At 33.6% G+C, this 20,637-nt stretch overlaps 3 protein-coding genes across 3 annotated transcripts; 1 reads left to right on the plus strand and 2 right to left on the minus strand.

The window, feature by feature from the left end:
• Positions 1–223: 223 nt before the first annotated feature.
• On the minus strand, positions 224–6,759 carry LOC144422197 (uncharacterized). The gene is made up of 6 exons (XM_078112116.1): positions 6,627–6,759; positions 6,280–6,407; positions 5,215–5,282; positions 4,846–4,917; positions 4,524–4,607; positions 224–1,732 (listed from the first exon to the last, which is right to left on the minus strand). Exons 1-6 carry the CDS (start codon positions 6,741–6,743, stop codon positions 1,581–1,583), a joined length of 621 nt encoding a protein of 206 aa, XP_077968242.1. The 5' UTR covers positions 6,744–6,759; the 3' UTR covers positions 224–1,580.
• Positions 6,760–7,802: 1,043 nt separating this feature from the next.
• On the plus strand, positions 7,803–13,085 carry LOC120326465 (uncharacterized). The gene is made up of 6 exons (XM_039392767.2): positions 7,803–8,301; positions 8,822–9,085; positions 9,509–9,745; positions 10,531–10,716; positions 11,374–11,467; positions 12,310–13,085. Exons 1-6 carry the CDS (start codon positions 8,241–8,243, stop codon positions 12,689–12,691), a joined length of 1,224 nt encoding a protein of 407 aa, XP_039248701.2. The 5' UTR covers positions 7,803–8,240; the 3' UTR covers positions 12,692–13,085.
• Positions 13,049–20,531, minus strand: LOC120326463 (cartilage intermediate layer protein 1-like). The gene is made up of 16 exons (XM_039392763.2): positions 20,345–20,531; positions 19,658–19,817; positions 19,359–19,541; positions 19,019–19,213; positions 18,708–18,786; positions 18,271–18,448; positions 17,778–17,993; positions 17,338–17,514; positions 16,957–17,067; positions 16,623–16,743; positions 16,248–16,439; positions 15,805–15,907; positions 15,238–15,408; positions 14,703–14,826; positions 13,848–13,999; positions 13,049–13,391 (listed from the first exon to the last, which is right to left on the minus strand). Exons 1-16 carry the CDS (start codon positions 20,435–20,437, stop codon positions 13,055–13,057), a joined length of 2,592 nt encoding a protein of 863 aa, XP_039248697.2. The 5' UTR covers positions 20,438–20,531; the 3' UTR covers positions 13,049–13,054.
• Between the last annotated feature and the right edge of the window lie 106 nt (positions 20,532–20,637).

Consider the following 20,637-nt stretch of genomic DNA (forward strand, 5'->3'; position numbering starts at 1 on the left):
CAGAAAAAAACATTTTACAAAATTCATCCAATCTTTGATTTTTAAATGCGATAAATAATTTGTAGCAAGTAGCATTCTGCGGTTTCATTAATGCCTCTCACGTGAATTGAGAAGCGATACATAATGACCTGGTTTGAAGTGTTGTTTCATCTCCCACGAATAAAATAAATATTAACTTTACTCTTAAAACATGTAATAATCTGCTGATTAAAGTACGCAATAATATTGCAAATAATTCATTCAAGTCGAAAGAAGTTAAAAGATATTTGAATTGATACATTTTTACACATGAAAATTTTCGAATTATAATCACCTATACAGTAGACCTGGTTAATAGGAAACATGACTATGGCAGTTTTTGCCAGTTAAAATTGAGCTGCACTCCTATTGTTTTACTGCTTATCTGTTTTTTTATTACCTGTGAGTAGCCAAGAATTATTTCAACAGTGCACTGTTCTCATTTTATTATGATTGTAATAAATATTCTTAATTCATATAATATAATTGCCGTATTTTACGAAACATAGGGCGCACCGTCAATTAGTTAGATTGGGGTTTCATCCATACAAAAGGTGCACCAGATGTACCACGCAACGGTTTTTAATTAGTATCGGGTTTTACCAAACAAAGCTTATTAAATAAAATAAAATTGATATTTTTATGGTTATTGTATTTTATTTAAAGAAGATGCAAAACGGCGGTTTGTTTATGAAACTGTATTACCGGTACTGGGGTTGAGTGTAGGCAGTGATGAGCTGAAAAAATCGCAACATCCGGAACGCACGTAATTCGCAAAAATGTAATATATTTACAACACGACGCCGACGTTTACAGAAAGTTTTGACTTTTCTAAGATAGAGTCGAAGAACTACAATGAATTATTATGAATAAATTATCTGAAATAAATCTGTAAAATTACAAATATATTCATAGCAATTCAAAACAAATGTTATTATTAGAGGGGTATAGGATGAATTTCCATGGGGTCAAAGTTCGGGGAAACATCTATTACATGTTACTGAAATACTACTTTTTTCGTGACGGGATGTAAAAAGAATTACGAATTATGATGTAACAAAACATAAATTATTAAGTAGGTTTACTAGACTTTTTGTACCATAATTTTATATCAACTACAGCTACGCAAATGCAATAAAATGTTCAACAACCGGACGCCGCTCCGGTGCGTTCTGGCTGCAGCCCACCACTGAGTGTAGGCAATAACGCATGAAGCACAATTTGACCCACACATTAAGCGCACTGGCTTATAAGGCGCCCAATCGATTTTTTTGTTGAAAGGATTTAAATTGGGCATTATGGTCCGTTTAATACGGCATATGAACCAGATGAAATATATTGTAAAGTTATATGATATATGTATGGTAAATCAAGATAGTAGTGGACGTCAATGTTCCAAACGCTGATAAATGTTCAATGCCAACAAAGTTTTTGGAATCTTTCGAATGAAACTCATTTTTTGATTCAAATAACCTTAAACTCTTCACACTTAAACTACAAAAGAAGTGTCTCATGAGTTTTCCGCCTCAAAATATATCAAAACCAGACATTTGTGTCATTTTTTATACAGTTTTTGCTGATTCCGTGCATCCTGACAAGTGCAGTGGCACATTGTTCCATTCATATCCAAGTTCCATTAGTTTGTTGAAAATATATACGATATTGTTAGAAGTTGGATGAGGGTCGCGACTGATTATCCAGTAGAACTTTTTACCTGGATTGTATACAGTATTAAAGTTCAATGGTGCGGTCAAGGTAAAAGCCTACATTTTTTATAATGAAACAGTTCAACAATAGACCTTATTCATTAAAAACCCATCCTACGCGCAAAAAATAAAAGTAATATAAAATTTTTTTTTTTATTATTAGCTCTTATGGGAAATGTGATCACCAGAGCAGAAATTTGCATTTTTTGTAATTTTCTAGATATCTTTCATTGTATACGTGAGCAGTTTTGAGGATAGAATATTTTTTACATATTTTTGGATTTGGGTAAAAATAGGTAGGAGGTAGGATATTACATTAAACAACAATAGAAAAGGTACATTGGAATCAGTCAAGCTTCAAATGCTAATGGCATTAATGAAAAGAATATGCAAAATGAAGACTGAAGTTTCCATCTGAGACATTGGAAGACGCTAAAACCTTATAGACTTGATAGTGTGGAAAGCCTTCTCACAATGCAGTAATAATGGGACCTATATTTATAATATCATTATACAGGCTTTAAGTTGAACTATATCTTTAATTAAAATATCCATCTTTGCTAATAAATGCTAAAAACCATTTATTTCAATCTGAGGCAGGCTGAAACCTAGAGCCTCCAAATTCGGTTTCAAAGTTTGTAATTCTTTTGAAAACTTGACAAGTTTAAACCCTACAAAAAGTATATATATATATCAAGCTTTTCAGAGTAGAAAATTCTGTATACAACAAGTTTCAACCACATTGTAAACATCCATTATTGCGTCGTTTGCGTCATAATAAGGGAAATTATTATTATGCGCATTCTGCTGGAAGTTTCTATGTTAAAGTATGACTGTAGCGGTTGTTTGATCAAAGAAATTGAAAGCAAAACTGCCTCAAGTAAATTATCATTCTTTTAATTAAAAATTTACACCCATGAATGGGCAGAATAAAAAGTTTATTGCTTTCATATTTTTAAATTTTAAGCAATTAAATGTGGTGTTGTTTAGAGAGAAATTCTGAGCTTAAAAAAATGAAGGGGCCTCTCATGGTCTAAATCCAGCCCTGAACATCACTAATTTTGGGATAGGTATCGTACATAGTAGGTACCGTCAACATATGAACTGAGTTAGGCCATTGGATTTTGAAAGTGTACCAGAAATGTACATGGAATTCATGAAATATATAACATCCAATTAAAACCAAAATAGGTCTTTCGTTGAACGCCAGTTGTGGTCCCGGTCCCGGTATTCCAGTATTCTGTTATCACAAGCAGTTGGAGCACATATCCAGGGTTGCCAGACCCCAGCGATCAAAAAAAGCCAAATCAAGACATAAAAAAGCCAGAAAAAGCCAACAATTTTACCAAGTACAAAAGCCCCATGATTTGTCAGATTTTAAGCCCTTGGCAACGTACTGATGATGATGTAGAGCCATCAGTTCATTCAGTGAGGCACACAAATAGAAAGTAAAGTTCCTATAGAACTGTAGAAAGTAAAATGAATATCAAGCGGGCAGCAATATTTTACCACTCAATATATACAATACAGGGTGCCGCTTCAGTCTGTCAGTATGTAATATACCTACAATATGTTTCTACTTAAACTTGTGCTACACCTTAAAAAAAATTTCCCCATATCGTACTTTACTATTGAAAATTTTTTACTTTTAAAATTTATAAACCATCAATTTTATTAAAAAATTATCTAACCTCTGCCGCTCACAGGTGGACCACTGATATCTAATTCAGTAATTTTAGCGTAGTTAATCACATCGTTACTGCAATTGCAGAATTAAACTAAAGCTGAAAGCTCACATAAACCATATCAGGCATAATGAAAATTAGATTACACAACTATTTTTTGGAAACAGAACGTAAACTGACAAATAACACGCAAAACTATAAAAACGAGGCAATGTTTACAACCCTGCTCGAACATCTGTCTGAGCAGCTGCAGAAACTGCACTTATTTCTTATTGGGTATGGTTAAGAGTTAATGTAACAAACGAGGAAATCGATGCTCCAGGAAATCCTAATGTTAGGTAGCTAAGTACAGGTAATAGGCTATTGTTCAGTTGTTACACACTAAATATTGTATTTCAAATGATTTTAATAATAGTCACTAGAATAGACTTGAAAAAAGCCAAAAAAACGCCAAAAAGCCAAACGGAAATTCTGACGCCAAACGCGTTTGAAAAAAGCCAAAAATGGCAAATTTGGCGTTAAAAAAGCCAATATGGCAAATTTGGCGTTAAAAAAGCCAATATGGCAACCCTGCACATATCCCACAGAGCACGACGCGTTGGCAGAATCTCATGGTCTAGTGAGAATGACGGAAACACCGCGCTCATTAAAATTTCAATGAACGATTATTGAAAGTCTTGACCATGTTTATCATAATAAAAATATCAAAAAAGATGTAAAAAATATTCTATCCTCAAAACCGCTCACGTATACAATGAAAGATATCTAAAAAATTACATGAAAAGCAACTTTCTGCTCTGGTGATCACATTCCCCATGAGAGGTAATGTTAAAAAATATTTTTACACATCACTTTTTTTTTGCGCGTAGGATGGGTTTTTAATGAATAAGGTCTATTGCTACATGATAATTATAAAACATTCCGGAAAATTTTCAAAATGAGGAAATACAAACCAGATTTTCTATGTTAAGATTTACTGGTTATTTATATTATGTGTGGTGTACATTTAGCAAAGTTTTATAAAAACGTGTACAAATTGTGTATAACATATGTCATTATTTGCGATAAAAAATTTGTGTTTATTGGTTTCTTGATATATTTCAAGTTTTATTACCATCTTTAGTACACCTGGTATTTATTCCATAGGTTTCATAATCAGTTCGGTAAACCGTTTCATCTTCGAACATGTCTGTAAGTTCTAAATGAAAGAATAGAAAATTTGAAAAGAATGATTTTCTATTTGAATCCTATTTTTTGTGACAAATCCAAAATAGTTTTTTTTTAAGAAATATATTCGTTTGGTTGAAAGTTCCAAGAAAATGGTCATTCGAGAAAACGTAGGTATTTTTGTTCCCTTTTTCAAAATAAGAAAATACAGGATTTAGGAAATGGAATCATTGTAGGATGAGTCTTATATTAAAGTCAGTGCAATGTACCTTGAAGCAATTTAGGGTCGACAGGCTTTTCTGGAGATACTCCATTCATTAAAAACGCGATCCACGATGGCACTAAATTGGAGCAAAATATATCAGTATGTTAAAAATACAATAAAAATACATTATTTACAATGAGAATAGCTAACAGGGTTTCTCAATTGCGACGCTTGGACCGGTGCCGTGGGAGGCCACGAGCAGAGGTTTAGTTACCATTCGCGATGATTAATTCTTTCAGTTCATTATTGAACATGATTAACAAAATAACTGACACTCAAAGCAAAGCCTGGATATCTTTATTCCAAGGCAGAGGGCAATAAGTGTTAAAAGTCTCTGGGAGAGGGCCATGGACTGAATAATATAGTACATTACCATGATCAGTCTCGTATTTGTAGTGGCCCGATTCCAATCTCTTGACATCAACGCAAACACTTATGTTTCTGAAACAATGATCAAACAATATCAAATATTATTACTTATCGATCATAAGATCGTTACTTATCGATCTTAAGATCGGTAAGTATGTTGATATGTATTTGTCTGTTTGTTAGTTTGTTTGTTTGTCTGTTAGATACACGCGATATCTCACGAAAGCGAGGATGAATCCGCTCCAAATTTTGCATATGCATTCATCATATCTCGGATCAGAAGCTTATTGATTTTGGATGAATTATGTCGAATAGTTAGCGAGTCATTGATTAAATAGTGATGGGACACAAGGTGTCACTATGGAGTAAGAGCGCTGTTTTGGGGATCCCCTAACTTTCGATCGATAAGTCTTCGGTCTCTGACCGATATTCTCGTTAGTACATTATGAATTATCAATTCAAATCACAGACTTTATTTGCCAACAACTTTGTAATTCTGATATGACTATTGTCATATACAAAGTATGATTATCTGTTATGTCTAAATGCACACCAGTGTTCTTATTTCGAAATGCCAAATTTACCTCAACTAGCCTGTTTACGTTATGTTCTAGATAGCGAATAACAAAATAGATCATTCTTTGCTAAACGTTTCAGTTTTCATGTAAATCCGAAAATTTATCTTTCCTCGGCCATGTCCAAACATGACCAGGTGGTTAGCAATTTGTAATCTTGTTTAAATTATGTAGTATTTCATATTCACAATTCCACAAACTGAAATTCTAGTTTATTTTATTTGTATCGAAGGTCGAGATAAACCCAGTGGGGTAATAGGTTAATGTCAGACCTATAGGATGTTCATGTATTATCTGGAATAGATCTAGAAGAAGAATTTTGTTCTAATTTTACAAATATCAATCTGTTTCAATTGATCTGAGCTTTCAAATCAACATCGGTAATAGATCTCCACCTAAGGATTTTTCAACTTTTATGTAATTTAACACTATTTTATTTGCAGTTAAAGCTAGATATATCTTTGCAAAATATTGTTTTTTTTTATCAAACGTACTTGTTTTCGTCGTAAAATGTTTGCCTCATTCCTCCAGTGATATTCTGAATGTCAACAACTTTGAAACATGACAACAGTTTATCAAACGGAGTTCCAGAATTCAATATTTCATACCAAACACCTCTCATCTGTAAAATTACATGACATTAAAATAGTTTTGTGGATAAAAATTAACTCTGCTAAGGTTGCGAAAGTATTTTCTTGAAAATTAAATTTCAATATATCAGTCTAATTATTAAATATTTTAATTTATTGTTACCCAATGTTTAAAATATTTTCTGAATTATCATTGTTCTATTGGTAAACGTCTTAGATTTTCAAAAACAAAAATTAACTATAGTTCTTACCTTGGTCCAATCTATCTCTTGCGTTTGTGGGAGTTGGCATTCCCCATCCACAGAAGACCAATGAGTGGAAATAAATAGGAAATAAATTATTTGGTGTAGCATTTCGAACTCAGGCATTTGGATATCCCAATTATGCTTATTAAACAAAGAACACAGAACATATGCAAAATTACTTACAAGTATTTCTACGTGAAATTCATTTTAGTTATAGGGTGTCTGTTGCGGATTTTCATAAAACCGCGACTTAGGATAATACCAATACCTAGGAGCAAGACGTTTAATCTTCAATAGTCTTTCGCTCGTTCTTTATACATGTTCGCTGAACCTACTTCCAGAATTTTTATTTCTATATCCTTCCGTATAGCAACACACTATATAATCTATAACAGCTATAATCTCAATTTAATGAATCGGTCGCCTTATTCGCAATGGTTTGAAGTGAACTTTGAAATCCTATTTCCCGTTCTGAATTCTACATCACATCATACATTGAACCGGAAATAAACCTGATTTGCGTTTATCATTAGGATATTTGATATCATTATTACCAAGTTGATACTCGTCTAAGATTTAAGGGCTGATGGACACATGTATAATAGTTATGGATACAAAGTTAACAAAGTCCGTAAATTTTGTTGTTTTGCAGATTTCTTCGTACATGTAGTCCTATTTATGATATGAATTTTATTCCAATGGGAATCCCATGGAATGGACAGGCGTAACTGCTATGGGATGAGATGGGACAAAAAATATGTCCCATGGACAAGCCTGCTTATTGGGCTGCTATTTGAAACCAGGTTTGATTTTTAGGGCCTTATTTTCGATGATTTGAATTTGCACAAGAAATAAAGACTGCAATGTTTAAATTTAGTGACTTTGTAGAAGCTTGGTCCAATAAAACATTGGCGTGATGTGTCTTGGATAAGAAATGAAACTGTATTGTTTTCCTAAATTGCGTCGTTCTTGTTGGGTGGATTCTTGTGGAGCATTGAGCTCTGGGCTAATAAAGTTCTAAGTGGAATGACTAATCATCTTTATCATCATCGTTACAGCCTGCTGCACAGTCATCAATATATTTTCATTTATTTATGGAAAAAATGATGATACACTAAATAGCATATATCTGTATGGTGATGAACGCATCTTCTATGCATTTTGGTTACGAGACTTTTCAGAAATTTCGCGCTCGGTTATATCTTGCCTTTCAAGGCGTCATGATTATATCATCAGATTACGCATTTCCATATAGATAAAAACCATTCGCAATCGCAATGGGCTATACCATGATTCACACGTATTTTTCGAGTCATTTTTTATTTTGTTTTCTACGGATTAGAAAAGTTTATTCATCATAAAGGTATCGACGTTGCGGTGAAGTAAGATTGTGTGAATTAGGATTTCTGTAAAATTTGAAATTAATTTAATAAATAAACAGTAATATTGGTTAGAATAAACCGAAGTATTCACCGAAAATTGCGCGCACAATCTTGGGCCTTTAAATAATTGGTTCTGCGGAAACGGTTCATACGCGTAAAAGGTGAAGGAGAGACGAATTCAACAGGACACGGAGGGTTGCCAAAGCTTGTGTAGTGTCTAATACCCAGATTGCTTCAAATGAACATGCGTGTTGCAAACAGTGGTTTTACCTTATTCATTGTTTTTGTGCTGAATAATAGTGAGTTATATTTTATTTATTTAATAAATGTCAATTGCAAGAAACTATTTAAAAATAACGACATTTTGCCTATAACAAGCCAAAGGTAATATTAGGATTAATATTAGCTCGTTGAGAGTTGTTTTCCGTATATATTAAAAAAAATCTGATTTGGAATTAAAAACCAGCAAAATTTCGTAACGAGCCACGATGTAGATCAGGGTTTCTCATTGGGCTCTAAGGTGTCACACAGTGGGTCTTTCAGGTCATTCGCAAAGAAATTTACTAGTTACAATTCGCGATGACTACAATAATTTAAAGTGAGCTGTTTTGTTTAATTTTTCGCCGTCTCTGGAGGGGCGATAGGGATTAGAATCATGTAAATCACTGATCTAGATAATGATGGAAAACAATATTTCGACAAATTGAGTGATTTTTCGTGTTTGAATTGACTTTTATAAACTGTAAATGCTGTAGGAACAAAACATAGCATTACTTATACGAAATATTCAGAAATAATTATATTGTTCATGTTTTATAGATTTTAGCGTCGGAAGAACACAGTTGAAAACAAATATTTATGCCGAAAAAAGACAAACTTCACTATTATCTGAGTCTTCGTCCTCAATTTCTTTAGTGCGCGTAACCTTCGTCAATATAACAGCAAGTTTTTCTCCTTGGGTTTTAGCAAATATTGATCTTCCTTTTATCTCTGACCAGAACAAAGTTGTCATTATATTATATGGTGTTACACCATATTCTGACGCCGAAAATTGTTCCGATGGCGTAGCTATCGGAGTAGAAGGTACATATATATATATATAGACGAATTTGTAACATGTGTGACACTTTTTCCCTTCAAAAATGTAATAACTATTCTATGCGTTATGTGTGTGTTTGTATATGTGGAAATAGGCACCCAAATAAGTGGTGGGTACTAGAATTAAAAGTGGACCAATGTGAAAAGAAGAATTCTCACAGATATTGACGCTACTGGTTTGTAGATTGACAGTTCTCATTACGAGAAATTTAAAGTGAACAAAATATAATTACAAAACTGGGCGCTCCGGAGGTATTCGTACCAAGATGACGTACAACCTGAACAACCCTAACCTGTTACACACACTATGGTTAGGCTGTGCGCCATCTTGGTACGAATACTTCGGGAGAACCCAAAACTGTAGGGGATTGTATCCTATAAAATGATCCTTTGTCTCATTATACTTAGGTAAGTATGGCTGCTATTCAAAATCAAATCAACGGAAAGATTGTTCAATATATAAAACAAACAACGCGCAATGCACTGATGAAATTACACATAAACACTTGCTATCAGAATCTTGTGTCGATGGAAAAATGCAAGTATCCAGGGACTACTTACCTAAGAAAGTTACGGTGCTTTCAAAATCATCTTCGAACGAGACCGTTAACTTGGCAATGCAGTATATATACTGCAGTGTTGAAAGTGAGTGGTCGCATTGAATTTATTGATGTAGTTGTCACACTTATACTTTAATTTTGTTCAGTGTGATAATTTTCTTTATTGAAAAAGTTTAGAACGACGAATGTGGTGATTAATCATAGATTTCATAACGTGTATATAGCTGAATACCTCAGCTGTCATCACGCGATAAAAATTGAATATAATATAATTGCCACGTGTGATGATCACCAATGTTTTCAAATATATTACATTTGTACAAACTTGATCACCTAAAATAAAATTTTAGTCATACAATGTAGGTATTATCATATTTTGCAAGCACAAAATCATTTAGTATAATGATGATGACAATTTCACAAAATGCGTTGAAGAACTTTTGCCAACCACTTCGTTGTTTTTAGCATACGTTTTGACTCAAAACAAATGTGAAGTAACGTCTGTTCTGCATTTGTTGGCTAAAATTCTCATAATATTTTACTAAAAGATTGCAGGGAGTGTATTAAGATAATCATGGCCTTTAGTATATGTTTGAAAACGGACTACCAGAAGTATGTGCATCAAGATGACGAACAACCTGAACATAGTATGTGTACCAAGTTAGGGTTCAGGTCGTGCGCTATCTTTGTGCACATACTTCGGGAGCGCCTCGAAAACGGGTATGAACCGGAAGTTTCTTATGCTCTCTAAGTCACATATGCATTGCATTCTCCTTGTGTACCGTACTTACAGGGATTTGATTACATTTGCTATTTTTGATTTTCCAAAACTACCATTCCATTATGCCTATTCTGTTTGTCGATATACAGCAGCTGCTGGAATCACTACATCTACAACCACTAAATCGTCATCCTCAATTACTGAAACTGAAAGAGTTGAGTCTACCCAAAGTACAGATTCTAGTTTGTTAATTACCAGTATGCCCATACACTGGAGGCGGAAAATTGTTTCAGAGATTTCACAAAGTCGTGAATTGCCATCTACATCGATATCAAGTAAGACTAAATTCATTGTTTTATTTCCAAAGATCAAAAAGTTAATTATTTTCTCTTTATTATTTTTTTCTACAAAGAGAGTGAATAAAGAATTTATTGAAGTAGAACTGCTTGTTTTAATAAACTGCATTCAATGACCAAATGGTCGTAATCTTTTTTGTGAATTTTCAGCGCCAATGTCCACTGTACAGTAAATTATCAGTTTATTAACTTCATACAAAAATATTTTTGGCCTCCATTATTGAAGGAGATGCTCCGAATGATACAAAAAGCATAATTTTACTATGTATTGTGAGAAATTGAAATATTCCCAGCGCTTTGAGTCGGAAATAAACCTTTGTCACTGTAATTTATTCATCAAATACCTACGACTCACGACATAAAAATTATATCCACAGAATAAAATTGAGTAATTAATTATCGTTTTTAAATATAACTTGCATTATCCAAACTCAATTTCAATTAAATCAAGATTTAAATTTAGAATCTTTTTTTTTTCTAATTTTAAGTGCCGTGTATGAGATGCCAAGATAAGATATTGGCAGTTGTCAAGTTTTTACTCTCAATGTAGATTCAGGCATCTCACCTTGCTATTGAACTTCTTCAATATTCCATAAATATATAACTGAAATATAATGCCTGGCTTCTCTTAAACAGGTGAAATGGTTCCAACATCCAGCAATTATTATATTATTGGACTGAGTTTAGGAGCATTCATCATTTTGTGCGCCATCGTTATTGGATTTGTTAGGTATGACTTGAAATCACATAGAAAGATGGTCATAGTTCTTAACCGTAAATGATTTTGAAATAACGTTTTTAACTCAGCACTGAGTCAATCAAGTTACGGGCAACCACCTAAATAGCAGAAGCTACTGAAATTATATTGAATTGAAAGTGATGTATTACGTGCCAGTTTATGCCTGGAATAATACAGTTCAATTCGCAGTGACCGGGAAAACAGTGTAGTAGTGAATTTCGCTGAACAACTGAACATTACCTGAAAAACTTTTGTCATAAATATTTTTGTCTGGAATACGTTACAACTTGAACTAAATGGATGCGAGCAGCTTTTTTTTTATAAGAGACGAGGTTCGTAAGCTCAGCAGAGTCCAATATATTGTCTGTATATAATAAACAGACAAAGTGGGGTAAAAATTCTTGATGGGAAAGGATATTACATCCGTTCTGCTATATATATAGAAGTGCGTTCGTGATACATCGTTTTTGGCAAAGTCCGGACTATTTATTATTATTGGAAAAGTCTCGTAGGAAGATACCTACCGAAAGCTTGTTCGAACTCCGAATTTGAAATTGATTGATCCATTCGTTGATAAAAAAAAGCGAGATTTTTACAAAATGAACAACAACAAGAATATAGCAAAACGATCCATCTCTCTTTTCCGTTTATTTGTGAATTTTATGTTTCATAAATGATTGCTGCGTTATTATTATTACTTAGGATAAGAATACTTTGAAGGTTGTTATTCTATTTGATTTTATAGTTTATTCTAACATGGTAATTGGCGTGTTAGCGGCTGCTGTTTCAACTTGTTTTATACTTGGTCTGATCTTAAATCCAATGTTTTTTAGATATAGAAAGTACGCTGGTACTCAACCAAAACAAAACCCAAAAGCAGCGCACGATATAGTTGCCGAATCAAATGTTGGATTCGTTTTGAACGAAAACACGGAAGACGATGTAGACGATCCCTATCACAAATACTACACTATTGAAGGGACAGCAAATGATGTAATAGAAACTCCATATGAAACCACTCACCAGTATGAAATTCCCATTCAACGTCAGAACGGATACGAAATTCCAATACGACAAAGGAACGACGGTTACGAAGTTCCGATGACTAATAAATACGAAGTACCGATTTCAAGAACTACAATAACATCTGGGCATGAGTATATTATACCAGAAACTGATTCTTATTACATCGTTCCAGCAGCGAAAAGATCTTGACTGAGAAGCCAATTACACATTCAATTCTTAAATGAAACATCAAATATGCAAGGATTATGACGTGCTAGATATTAGTAAAAGCAGCATTATTGTGATGTAGTGGAAATGATACCACAGCGACGGTGTGACACTTACTAGAACGACTCTTTTTTATTGCAATCGAGTTTTTTCTACACTGGTTTTCCTGCTATTGCCAAGTACTCCTGCCCGCTATCCACGATCTATTGACTTGTCGCATACTATCTTTGCACTCGGAGTTTTATAAACTTTTTTGCCTAATTGAGCTGACTTTATAGAAGAAAAGATAAAATATTTTTTCTAAAATACTATTGTAAGCGAATCTCATATAAACGTGGACTGTAACTAACAATTAAAAGTTATTGCTATTCCTGCATCATGTTTGAATGGTTTTGTATGCGGTTGGAAAGTTGATCCTTCACTGCACTGGTTCAGCGCCTTCGATTTTGCGTCGTCTATACTTGCCATTTTCGAAACATAAATTCCAAAGTCAGATCCCAATGAACTAGTGGGAGACATCATTTTGAAACTGACATCTCCTATTTGGGAATGTTCAAAATCTGGATTCATAAATGTAATGTAATATTGAAGTAGAGGGTTAACATCTTCAAGCTGACAATTTCCATCGGGACTGTTAAGTGAAATCAGCGGTTGTTCCAAAATTCCGTCTTGAAAATATCTCCTAAACAATAAAAGATTTGTTAATGGGATTACAATACATGTTTTCAAATGAATGTTTCGTCTCGTATGGGCAACGTTCGATTGCGTAGCGGAAAAGATGTGGTGACGTAACGGGCATGAGTCCTCCGTGAGATATGATGTCATAAAACGATAAAAGGAAAACGTAACGAAAGTACCGGGCAATAAATTATGTGATTACGATGTGTGATCAAAACGTGTTGTAATCATCGTGAAAAATACAGAATTACTGATAAAATCAAACCAAACAGAGCAATTTGTTTGTAACGAAGCATCAAAATAACCTTTTGCGTAGCGGATGTCTGCTAATTCACGAGGTAGTCACGGAAAAGTCATAAACGTGAATTCATGACGGCTTCCTCTAAAAGTAAAACGCCGGATGTCATAATAATATTGTTCAAGATTGAAACCTTTTTTCGAAAAACGTATGGATACTTACGGACATTTAAATTCAATACATGCTGATGACATATCCTCCCCACCACTTACAAATTTTTGACGAAAGCCGTATAACTGCCCGGTTACGTTAGGATGTATACCTCCACTGCTTGTTGCTCGCATTAGTATTCTCCGCGAACCACGGGTGGCTACCTTATATAGAAAGCAAGTTTTCGTTTTAGCGACTGATACTAAAGATCGTCATTAAAATCATGATAGTAAAACTATATTTTGATGTATGCAAAGCAGCATGACATAATTTGAGTTGCTAATGTCTCGACCACGATGAACCGTACTTGGCACGTTGGATAAGAGAGAGTTGGATAAAAAAAACGATCGTTTTGGTAAATTGTAGTTGGTTTTGTTGGGGTTATGAAAAATCAGTTTTCTCCGTAACTTATGAACCAATCGATTCAAATTTGAAATTCACTTGAAGATGAAACAAGTCGCTAAAAACGCTTCAATGTGGCCCAAGACATCATTTCATATTTTTTCCATTTTTTTTTCATCTCACAGGAACACCTTTATATGACATTATTTATCACTTGGCTAAAATTTTCCTGACATTTCTGTGATCAATTAAACTGTGTGTCCGGGATTTGATCATTTTTCTTTTCAATTTACCGCATAAAGTTAACAAAAAGTGCCATAATCATTGCTTGCAATTATATAGCATACATATAGTCATCCATAGATAAGTCCACATCAGTTATGATTACACAAGGTGAAATTAAGGTATGAAAAATAATATATTATTGATGTAAAGTGATAGAACGCTAAACGGACTGTTAATTGAATTAACTAAATAAACATGTCATTACAAATATTTTGATATATTGTTATCTATATAATATACCTTGATGAAGCACACTTGATTATAATCATCATATTCTCCCCAATATCTTGGATCTTCAGAATCACCACCAGAAGATATCGCATTATACTCTGTAGTTATAGCGGATTTTCCTCGAATCCCTTCACTGATAAAAATAAAAGAGTAATAATTAAATATAGGGACGCAAAGGTTGAAATGAAGTTACTATTCATTATTGTGCTAAATGTTGTATAAAAGGTTGAAACAATCGTACCAAATATCTTGTAAAATTGCGGCGTGAACTATATAAAAAGAATGGATTCTGTAGAGTTCTAATTCATGGTGAAATATACGCCTCTTGTGACATTTAGACTTTGAAAAATAAAAACAATAGTCGCCTGTCTACTTCTTCTATATATATATCTTTAATTGCCGAAGATTGGAAGTTGATTAGTAGCAGCGTGCGTACAAATACTTAGTTTATTGCTTGTAGACTCATCAGTTTATGATCATTTCTATCAGCCGTTGTATGAAATTGTGGTGCTCAATTAAAACAAAATTACATCTGAACACCTACGTTTGTTTATAAAACCTGAAATGGTCATCAGTAGGTGGCGCTAGAAAGCATCTCTCGGCTGATGATGATGCGTATATTGGCCCGTACCAGCTATCCCTGGAATCAAAGTTTTTTGCTATTGTGATATTAAAAGATGTTTTATCCAGCTTCTTATCATCGTGATCCCGTCGTCTGAAAGGAAAATGAGCAAATGAATAGCACCATGAAGTAAGTCTACCGTTATTCATTGCTATGCCAAGAAAAGCTAGATTATTTTAAGGTATTCCCGTAGTATGTGAACCAATATGGCGGACACCGGAACGTAGTATGTGTACCAGGTTAGAGTTAGGTCATAATTTTATTCCAATTTACCTTATTTTAGTTTTATTACGAGTTCGAGGACTAGCCAATCGACTCCCGTAGTGTTTGTACCTGAAACTATGGCCAAACCTTAACCTGGTACACATACTACGTTCCCGTGTCCGTCATCTTGGTTCACATACTTCGGGAGTACCTATTTGAACATCAGACGTGATCACAACAATTAGCACACGTATTTAAATACGCATTAAAAAACAAGATATATACCTATATTTTAGGACGTTGCTGATGTATTTACTGAATCCTGCGTTTTTTGGTCTGAAGGGTTTGGAAGAAACAGCCCATAATTCTTTAGCATCATTATCCGTAGCTTTGTAGTTATAAAATAAAATAATGCGTTCATTACTTTATTAAATTACAGGGTGTCACAAAATAAATGAAACCCACTAATTCAATTATCAACTTTGTGAGTTTCATATATTTTGGGACACCCTGTATAATGCAATTTTGTATTTTGAAATTCAGGATTTTTTGTTAATATAAACTATTCTTCTTCAATATAATCTAAATTTGTACTTTTAGTAAGATTCCCCAAGAAGTAAACATAAGTTTCGGTTTTTTATGGCATACTCAGGATACAATTTTGCATTGCAAGATTTGTTTGTCAGCATGTGGAAATTTTATTTGTATTCAAAATTTATTTTCGTTACCAGTAACATGGATGAGGCGCAATTCGCGTGATTTCCCAGTACATGGTACCATGATGCAGGCTCCACTTCCGTCCATTGTCATTTCGGATGAAAATCCTTTCCATCTGTCATCATCTCCCATGTATACAGCACGAACTGACACTCCGTCCATTTGATCACGGTGGTCAAAATTTGACGAAGCATATGTTCGAACTACGTATATAAATACATTTTAGGAAAACGAAAGATAGTTCCGTTCTTATTGTACATGATTCCAATTTCATAACGTACTTACTTTTCATTCAAGCAAGACATACTTTTTGTCACGAATGAGTATCTGGTTGAAAACCTAATCCTTTCAGTTTTATACAGTTTTTGAATATTAATCTGAGTTACCTTTGGCGTAGCAATATTCATTCACAACTGCATTTAAACTCCAAATTCTGTCGACCGTCACGTTAATGTTTCCGATCAAAAATGTGGACTTTTCATCTCTGGCACTTTCATCGTGATAAATCTGATTAGAAACACAAGATTATTCTATATTCAAAACTGTTCGCATAATTTTTAATGAAGTGGAAGATATGATAGTCTACAAGCATAAGTTGTTGGTTCGAGATATTGCTCAGAGTGGATAGAAGAAAATCGATCTCATACGCGAGTTCTTTCCCCCAAAATTGAGCATAGCCTACGTTTCAATATATTTGAAGTGAATGTAATGGCTTTTTACCAACATTGGAGCCTCCTCTTGCCATAATCCTTTTGCATTATCGAAGAAATACATTCCTAATTTATCCAGCTCCTTTTTTTCAACATGTGACACATTTATCTTTATTTCCATCTGAATACAAAATGAAATGTAATTCATAATATATTAAAACAGTATTGTGAACGTCAGTCTGGGCAAGACTAATTGTCTTCCCATGAGTTACTTGTATTACCTCGAGGTTCAGAGTTGATTTATTATTCTGATCAATCTAACACCAAGATACAATATAGCTCAGCATGTTTCGTAGTATGTATTTTTTTGGAAGACAAAAGTTTTTTAAATCCTAACTTCTCTTATCTATCATGTTGCACAAGTGCTATGGCAATTCTACTACATACTTACATTTTCAACTTCTAATGGTTCATGTTCAGGACTGTTGATTTGAAACTGAAAAATCCCATAATTTTCTAAAGCTTTCAATTCATCTTCGTCCTCGTTTGATGCCGCCATGAAGGGACCTGGTGCTTCTTTCCAAGATTCAGGATTTCCATTATCGACTAAATGAGCGTACATTTCGACCTATAAAACCAAAAAAAAAAATTTTTTTCTATTAAAATATCATTGCCAATTATATTCTAGACATCAGAAAATCTCTATAAAGTGTTTTCATATAGACAAAAGTTTTAACGCGAACGGGTTCATTTTAGAATCGAACACACTAACAATAGGTTACTTCGTTTCAAAAAACGTATGTATCTCACTACGCAAGCTGACGCGAAATAATTTGAGATTTTTTAAAGTCGCAAAATCAACAAAAATCGTTCTTATTTGCTATTATTTACCTCTCCATCGTAAACATTTCCATTTCCATCTTTTATAGAACCCGGTGCAATTACCACTTCTCCCACCAACGGTTGAATATTTTCTTCATAATCGTCTGGTGATCCAGATTTAAGATCTATTTTCGATTCTACATTAGATTTCAAATATACTACTGGAGGTTTTTTCTTCATTAGTACTTTGACAAATTTTTGTTGACCAGGGGATATTTCTATAATCTAGAAAAATATAATTCTGAAATGACTCTGACTGATTCTAAATCAGATAGATTGAGTAATAATTGGAATAAAACAGGCAATTTGTCAAGTGCTAGAATATCAAAAGATTTCTCCATTTTTATCAACACGAGAAGCAAAGAAAATATCATATATTCAGAATATATCATAGGCATTTTGTCAACAAATAGTTGAATGTAATAATTTTAAATGAAAAAACAAATTGTATGATTTTATGTACAACAAACTTGCAACAAAATTTGTAGTTTTGAATACAAACCTGAGTCTTAGGTAAAAATTTTCGAGTTGAATCATCCAAAAACGTTAAAGAAATCTTTGTTTTTGATGTTTTCAATGAAAACAGAAATTGCCCTGACTCATCTGTAGTTGCAACCACTTCATCAATATATTTCACAGATCCGTTTATTACAGCCTTCTCGTTGTTTCCGCCAGCAACACTGTTCCAGGGAAATTGAGATCATGCATATTTATTATTAAAACAGAATAACAACACAAATTTCAAGGCCATATCAAATATCCAGCTGAACTATAGCAGTGACCATGATATCATATCTATAACCTGCACACGTTTCTTTCAAATAATTAAATATTTATGATAATGATAAAAGACTGTGGCACGTAACAAATTACAAAATGTTCTTCTAACAAATTTTGTGATTTTACTTCTATTTTGCATAGTTAACTTAATTAGCTTACATTCCACTAATTATCAATTCATCTTCAACACATTCACCGCATTCGCATCGGATGGTCTTTGTGATAGGAACGTAAAATGCTGAAAAGGGAAGCTATGAAATGAAATGATATTGGTATTTTGGATTTCGGATAACGTGATGTTGTTCATTCTTAACTTTTAGATTTCATGTTTGAAAATTTTTTAGATTTCTTTGTTTATAAGCTCGATTGAAATATGATGCGCGATATCGTTGATTAAATGTTTTCAATGTGCAACGATATCACAAATATATATTTTCTTCAAAATAATATAATGTGTATTCAATACTTACATCCACAGTCAACTTTTGTAGTTTCAGTTTCGACGGCTTCGCAGCAATTTGCTTTGTCCAAACCTATTTTCTTTTTGCTTTTACATTTGTTCTTTGGACATTTTCCAACGTTAACAAACTTCGGTGATCCGTCAGCCATCGTACAAAAATCTGGCATCCTTTGAAAATAGTCGTTGGGAACTGGTGCACACTCAGCTGCATACAGGTTTCATGGATACATTATCGTTAAATTTACAGTAACGAAATATTAACTAGATAATCTTCTTTAAAGCAAAATGTATTGCAAATTTATTAAACAGAACATATATATAATACGAATATCAACGAATAAAAAAGTCACCTTTGCACAATGGGCGTTGATGAGACCATTTACGGTTCGCTTTACATTGAACTATTGCTTGTCCTTCCATGAGAAAATATTCGTCACACCGATATACCACCACTGTCCCTACTCTCCATAAAGCTTGTTCAATAGGATCGAAACCTCCCGAAAGGGGTGCAGAAGGCGGAGTGCATACTGGAACTATAAGTACGGAGTAAATAATAAATAAAGACTTAAATTAATCACTTTGTATTTTGTCTATGTGTATTCATTTATGTTTTATGAATATTTTTCTACACTTTCAACATATGATTCACCTTTTACTGTTTTCCAGTTTATCTGGAATCCTTGTCCTTCATTGTCCCTGTCGGTTATAAATCGAATCTGGGCACGATTACCGGATACTTCTATTACAGACGAATTACCCGTTAGTTTGCAATCATGAAAAACTCCTTTTCTCGTAAGTAGGTCTGTGATCTTGAAAAATAAAAAATAAATTTTACTTCTCAATCAGATTAAAAGGCTACAAAACCATTTCAACGAATATTATCCATTACAATATTGAACGTGCACCCTAAATACGCAGGACGGTTAAATATTTATTTTCAAATTAGTAACTCACCCAAAATATAAGTTTGACTGCGAAATTGGAATTGGAAACTGTCAAAAGTTTCGCGGTAGGTTGAAAGTCCTTTATTTATTCGCTACGACGATACGCCCACAAACTGTACTAATTCAGATTCTGTCGACGTCTTGACCGTAAGAGAGAAGTTGCGCAACTAGACTTATATATTATCACTATCAGGCAAATGTAAGAATTACGAGCGTTTCATGATAATCCGCCTATGTTCCTATTTTCAATTACCAGTTTTTAGGAAAGGGAATGATATTGCCTAATCAATGACTCTCGGCTCCCAGTAAGTGAATCTACATGTACTCGACTATAAAATTCCACATATACACAAAATCTAAAATTTCAAATTCAAACCAAATATTATACTTACACTTAAGTAGTCGAACACACATTTATTTCTGTATTCAAGTTGGAGATTTGTGATTGTAAATAAGAAATAACGATCATATGAAGTTTTGAACATCCAAGAGCAATCGGTATTTGGCTCATATTTATCGGGATAATTCGGTGATGAAATTGTTCCTTCATTACCTTCAGCAATCTCTCTCGCACAATCTAAAAAAAATACATTATATCAATCATTCTAAATACCATTACCTAAATACCTTTGATAGTAATCCAAATTTTCTGAAGTAGTAATCATATTATGTTCTGTTGCTGATT

This window comes from Styela clava, chromosome 4 (assembly GCF_964204865.1).
Source record: "Styela clava chromosome 4, kaStyClav1.hap1.2, whole genome shotgun sequence".
NCBI classification, from domain to species: domain Eukaryota; kingdom Metazoa; phylum Chordata; class Ascidiacea; order Stolidobranchia; family Styelidae; genus Styela; species Styela clava.

Excerpts from the sequence above, each read along its gene's own strand:
- LOC120326463 (XM_039392763.2), bottom strand. The coding sequence starts at position 20,437 with ATGTTCAAAACTTCATATGATCGTTATTTCTTATTTACAATCACAAAT. Across the intron at positions 19,214-19,358 it reads TCAACGCCCATTGTGCAAAG|CTGAGTGTGCACCAGTTCCC; the intron begins GTGACTTTTTTA and ends ACCTGTATGCAG. Across the intron at positions 17,994-18,270 it reads AATTTTTACCTAAGACTCAG|ATTATAGAAATATCCCCTGG; the intron begins GTTTGTATTCAA and ends ATATTTTTCTAG.
- LOC144422197 (XM_078112116.1), bottom strand. The coding sequence starts at position 6,743 with ATGCCTGAGTTCGAAATGCTACACCAAATAATTTATTTCCTATTTATT. Across the intron at positions 6,408-6,626 it reads AAGAGATAGATTGGACCAAG|ATGAGAGGTGTTTGGTATGA; the intron begins GTAAGAACTATA and ends GTAATTTTACAG. Across the intron at positions 4,608-4,845 it reads CGACCCTAAATTGCTTCAAG|AACTTACAGACATGTTCGAA; the intron begins GTACATTGCACT and ends TCTTTCATTTAG.
- LOC120326465 (XM_039392767.2), top strand. The coding sequence starts at position 8,241 with ATGAACATGCGTGTTGCAAACAGTGGTTTTACCTTATTCATTGTTTTT. Across the intron at positions 8,302-8,821 it reads TGTTTTTGTGCTGAATAATA|ATTTTAGCGTCGGAAGAACA; the intron begins GTGAGTTATATT and ends CATGTTTTATAG. Across the intron at positions 9,086-9,508 it reads CGTAGCTATCGGAGTAGAAG|GTAAGTATGGCTGCTATTCA; the intron begins GTACATATATAT and ends CATTATACTTAG.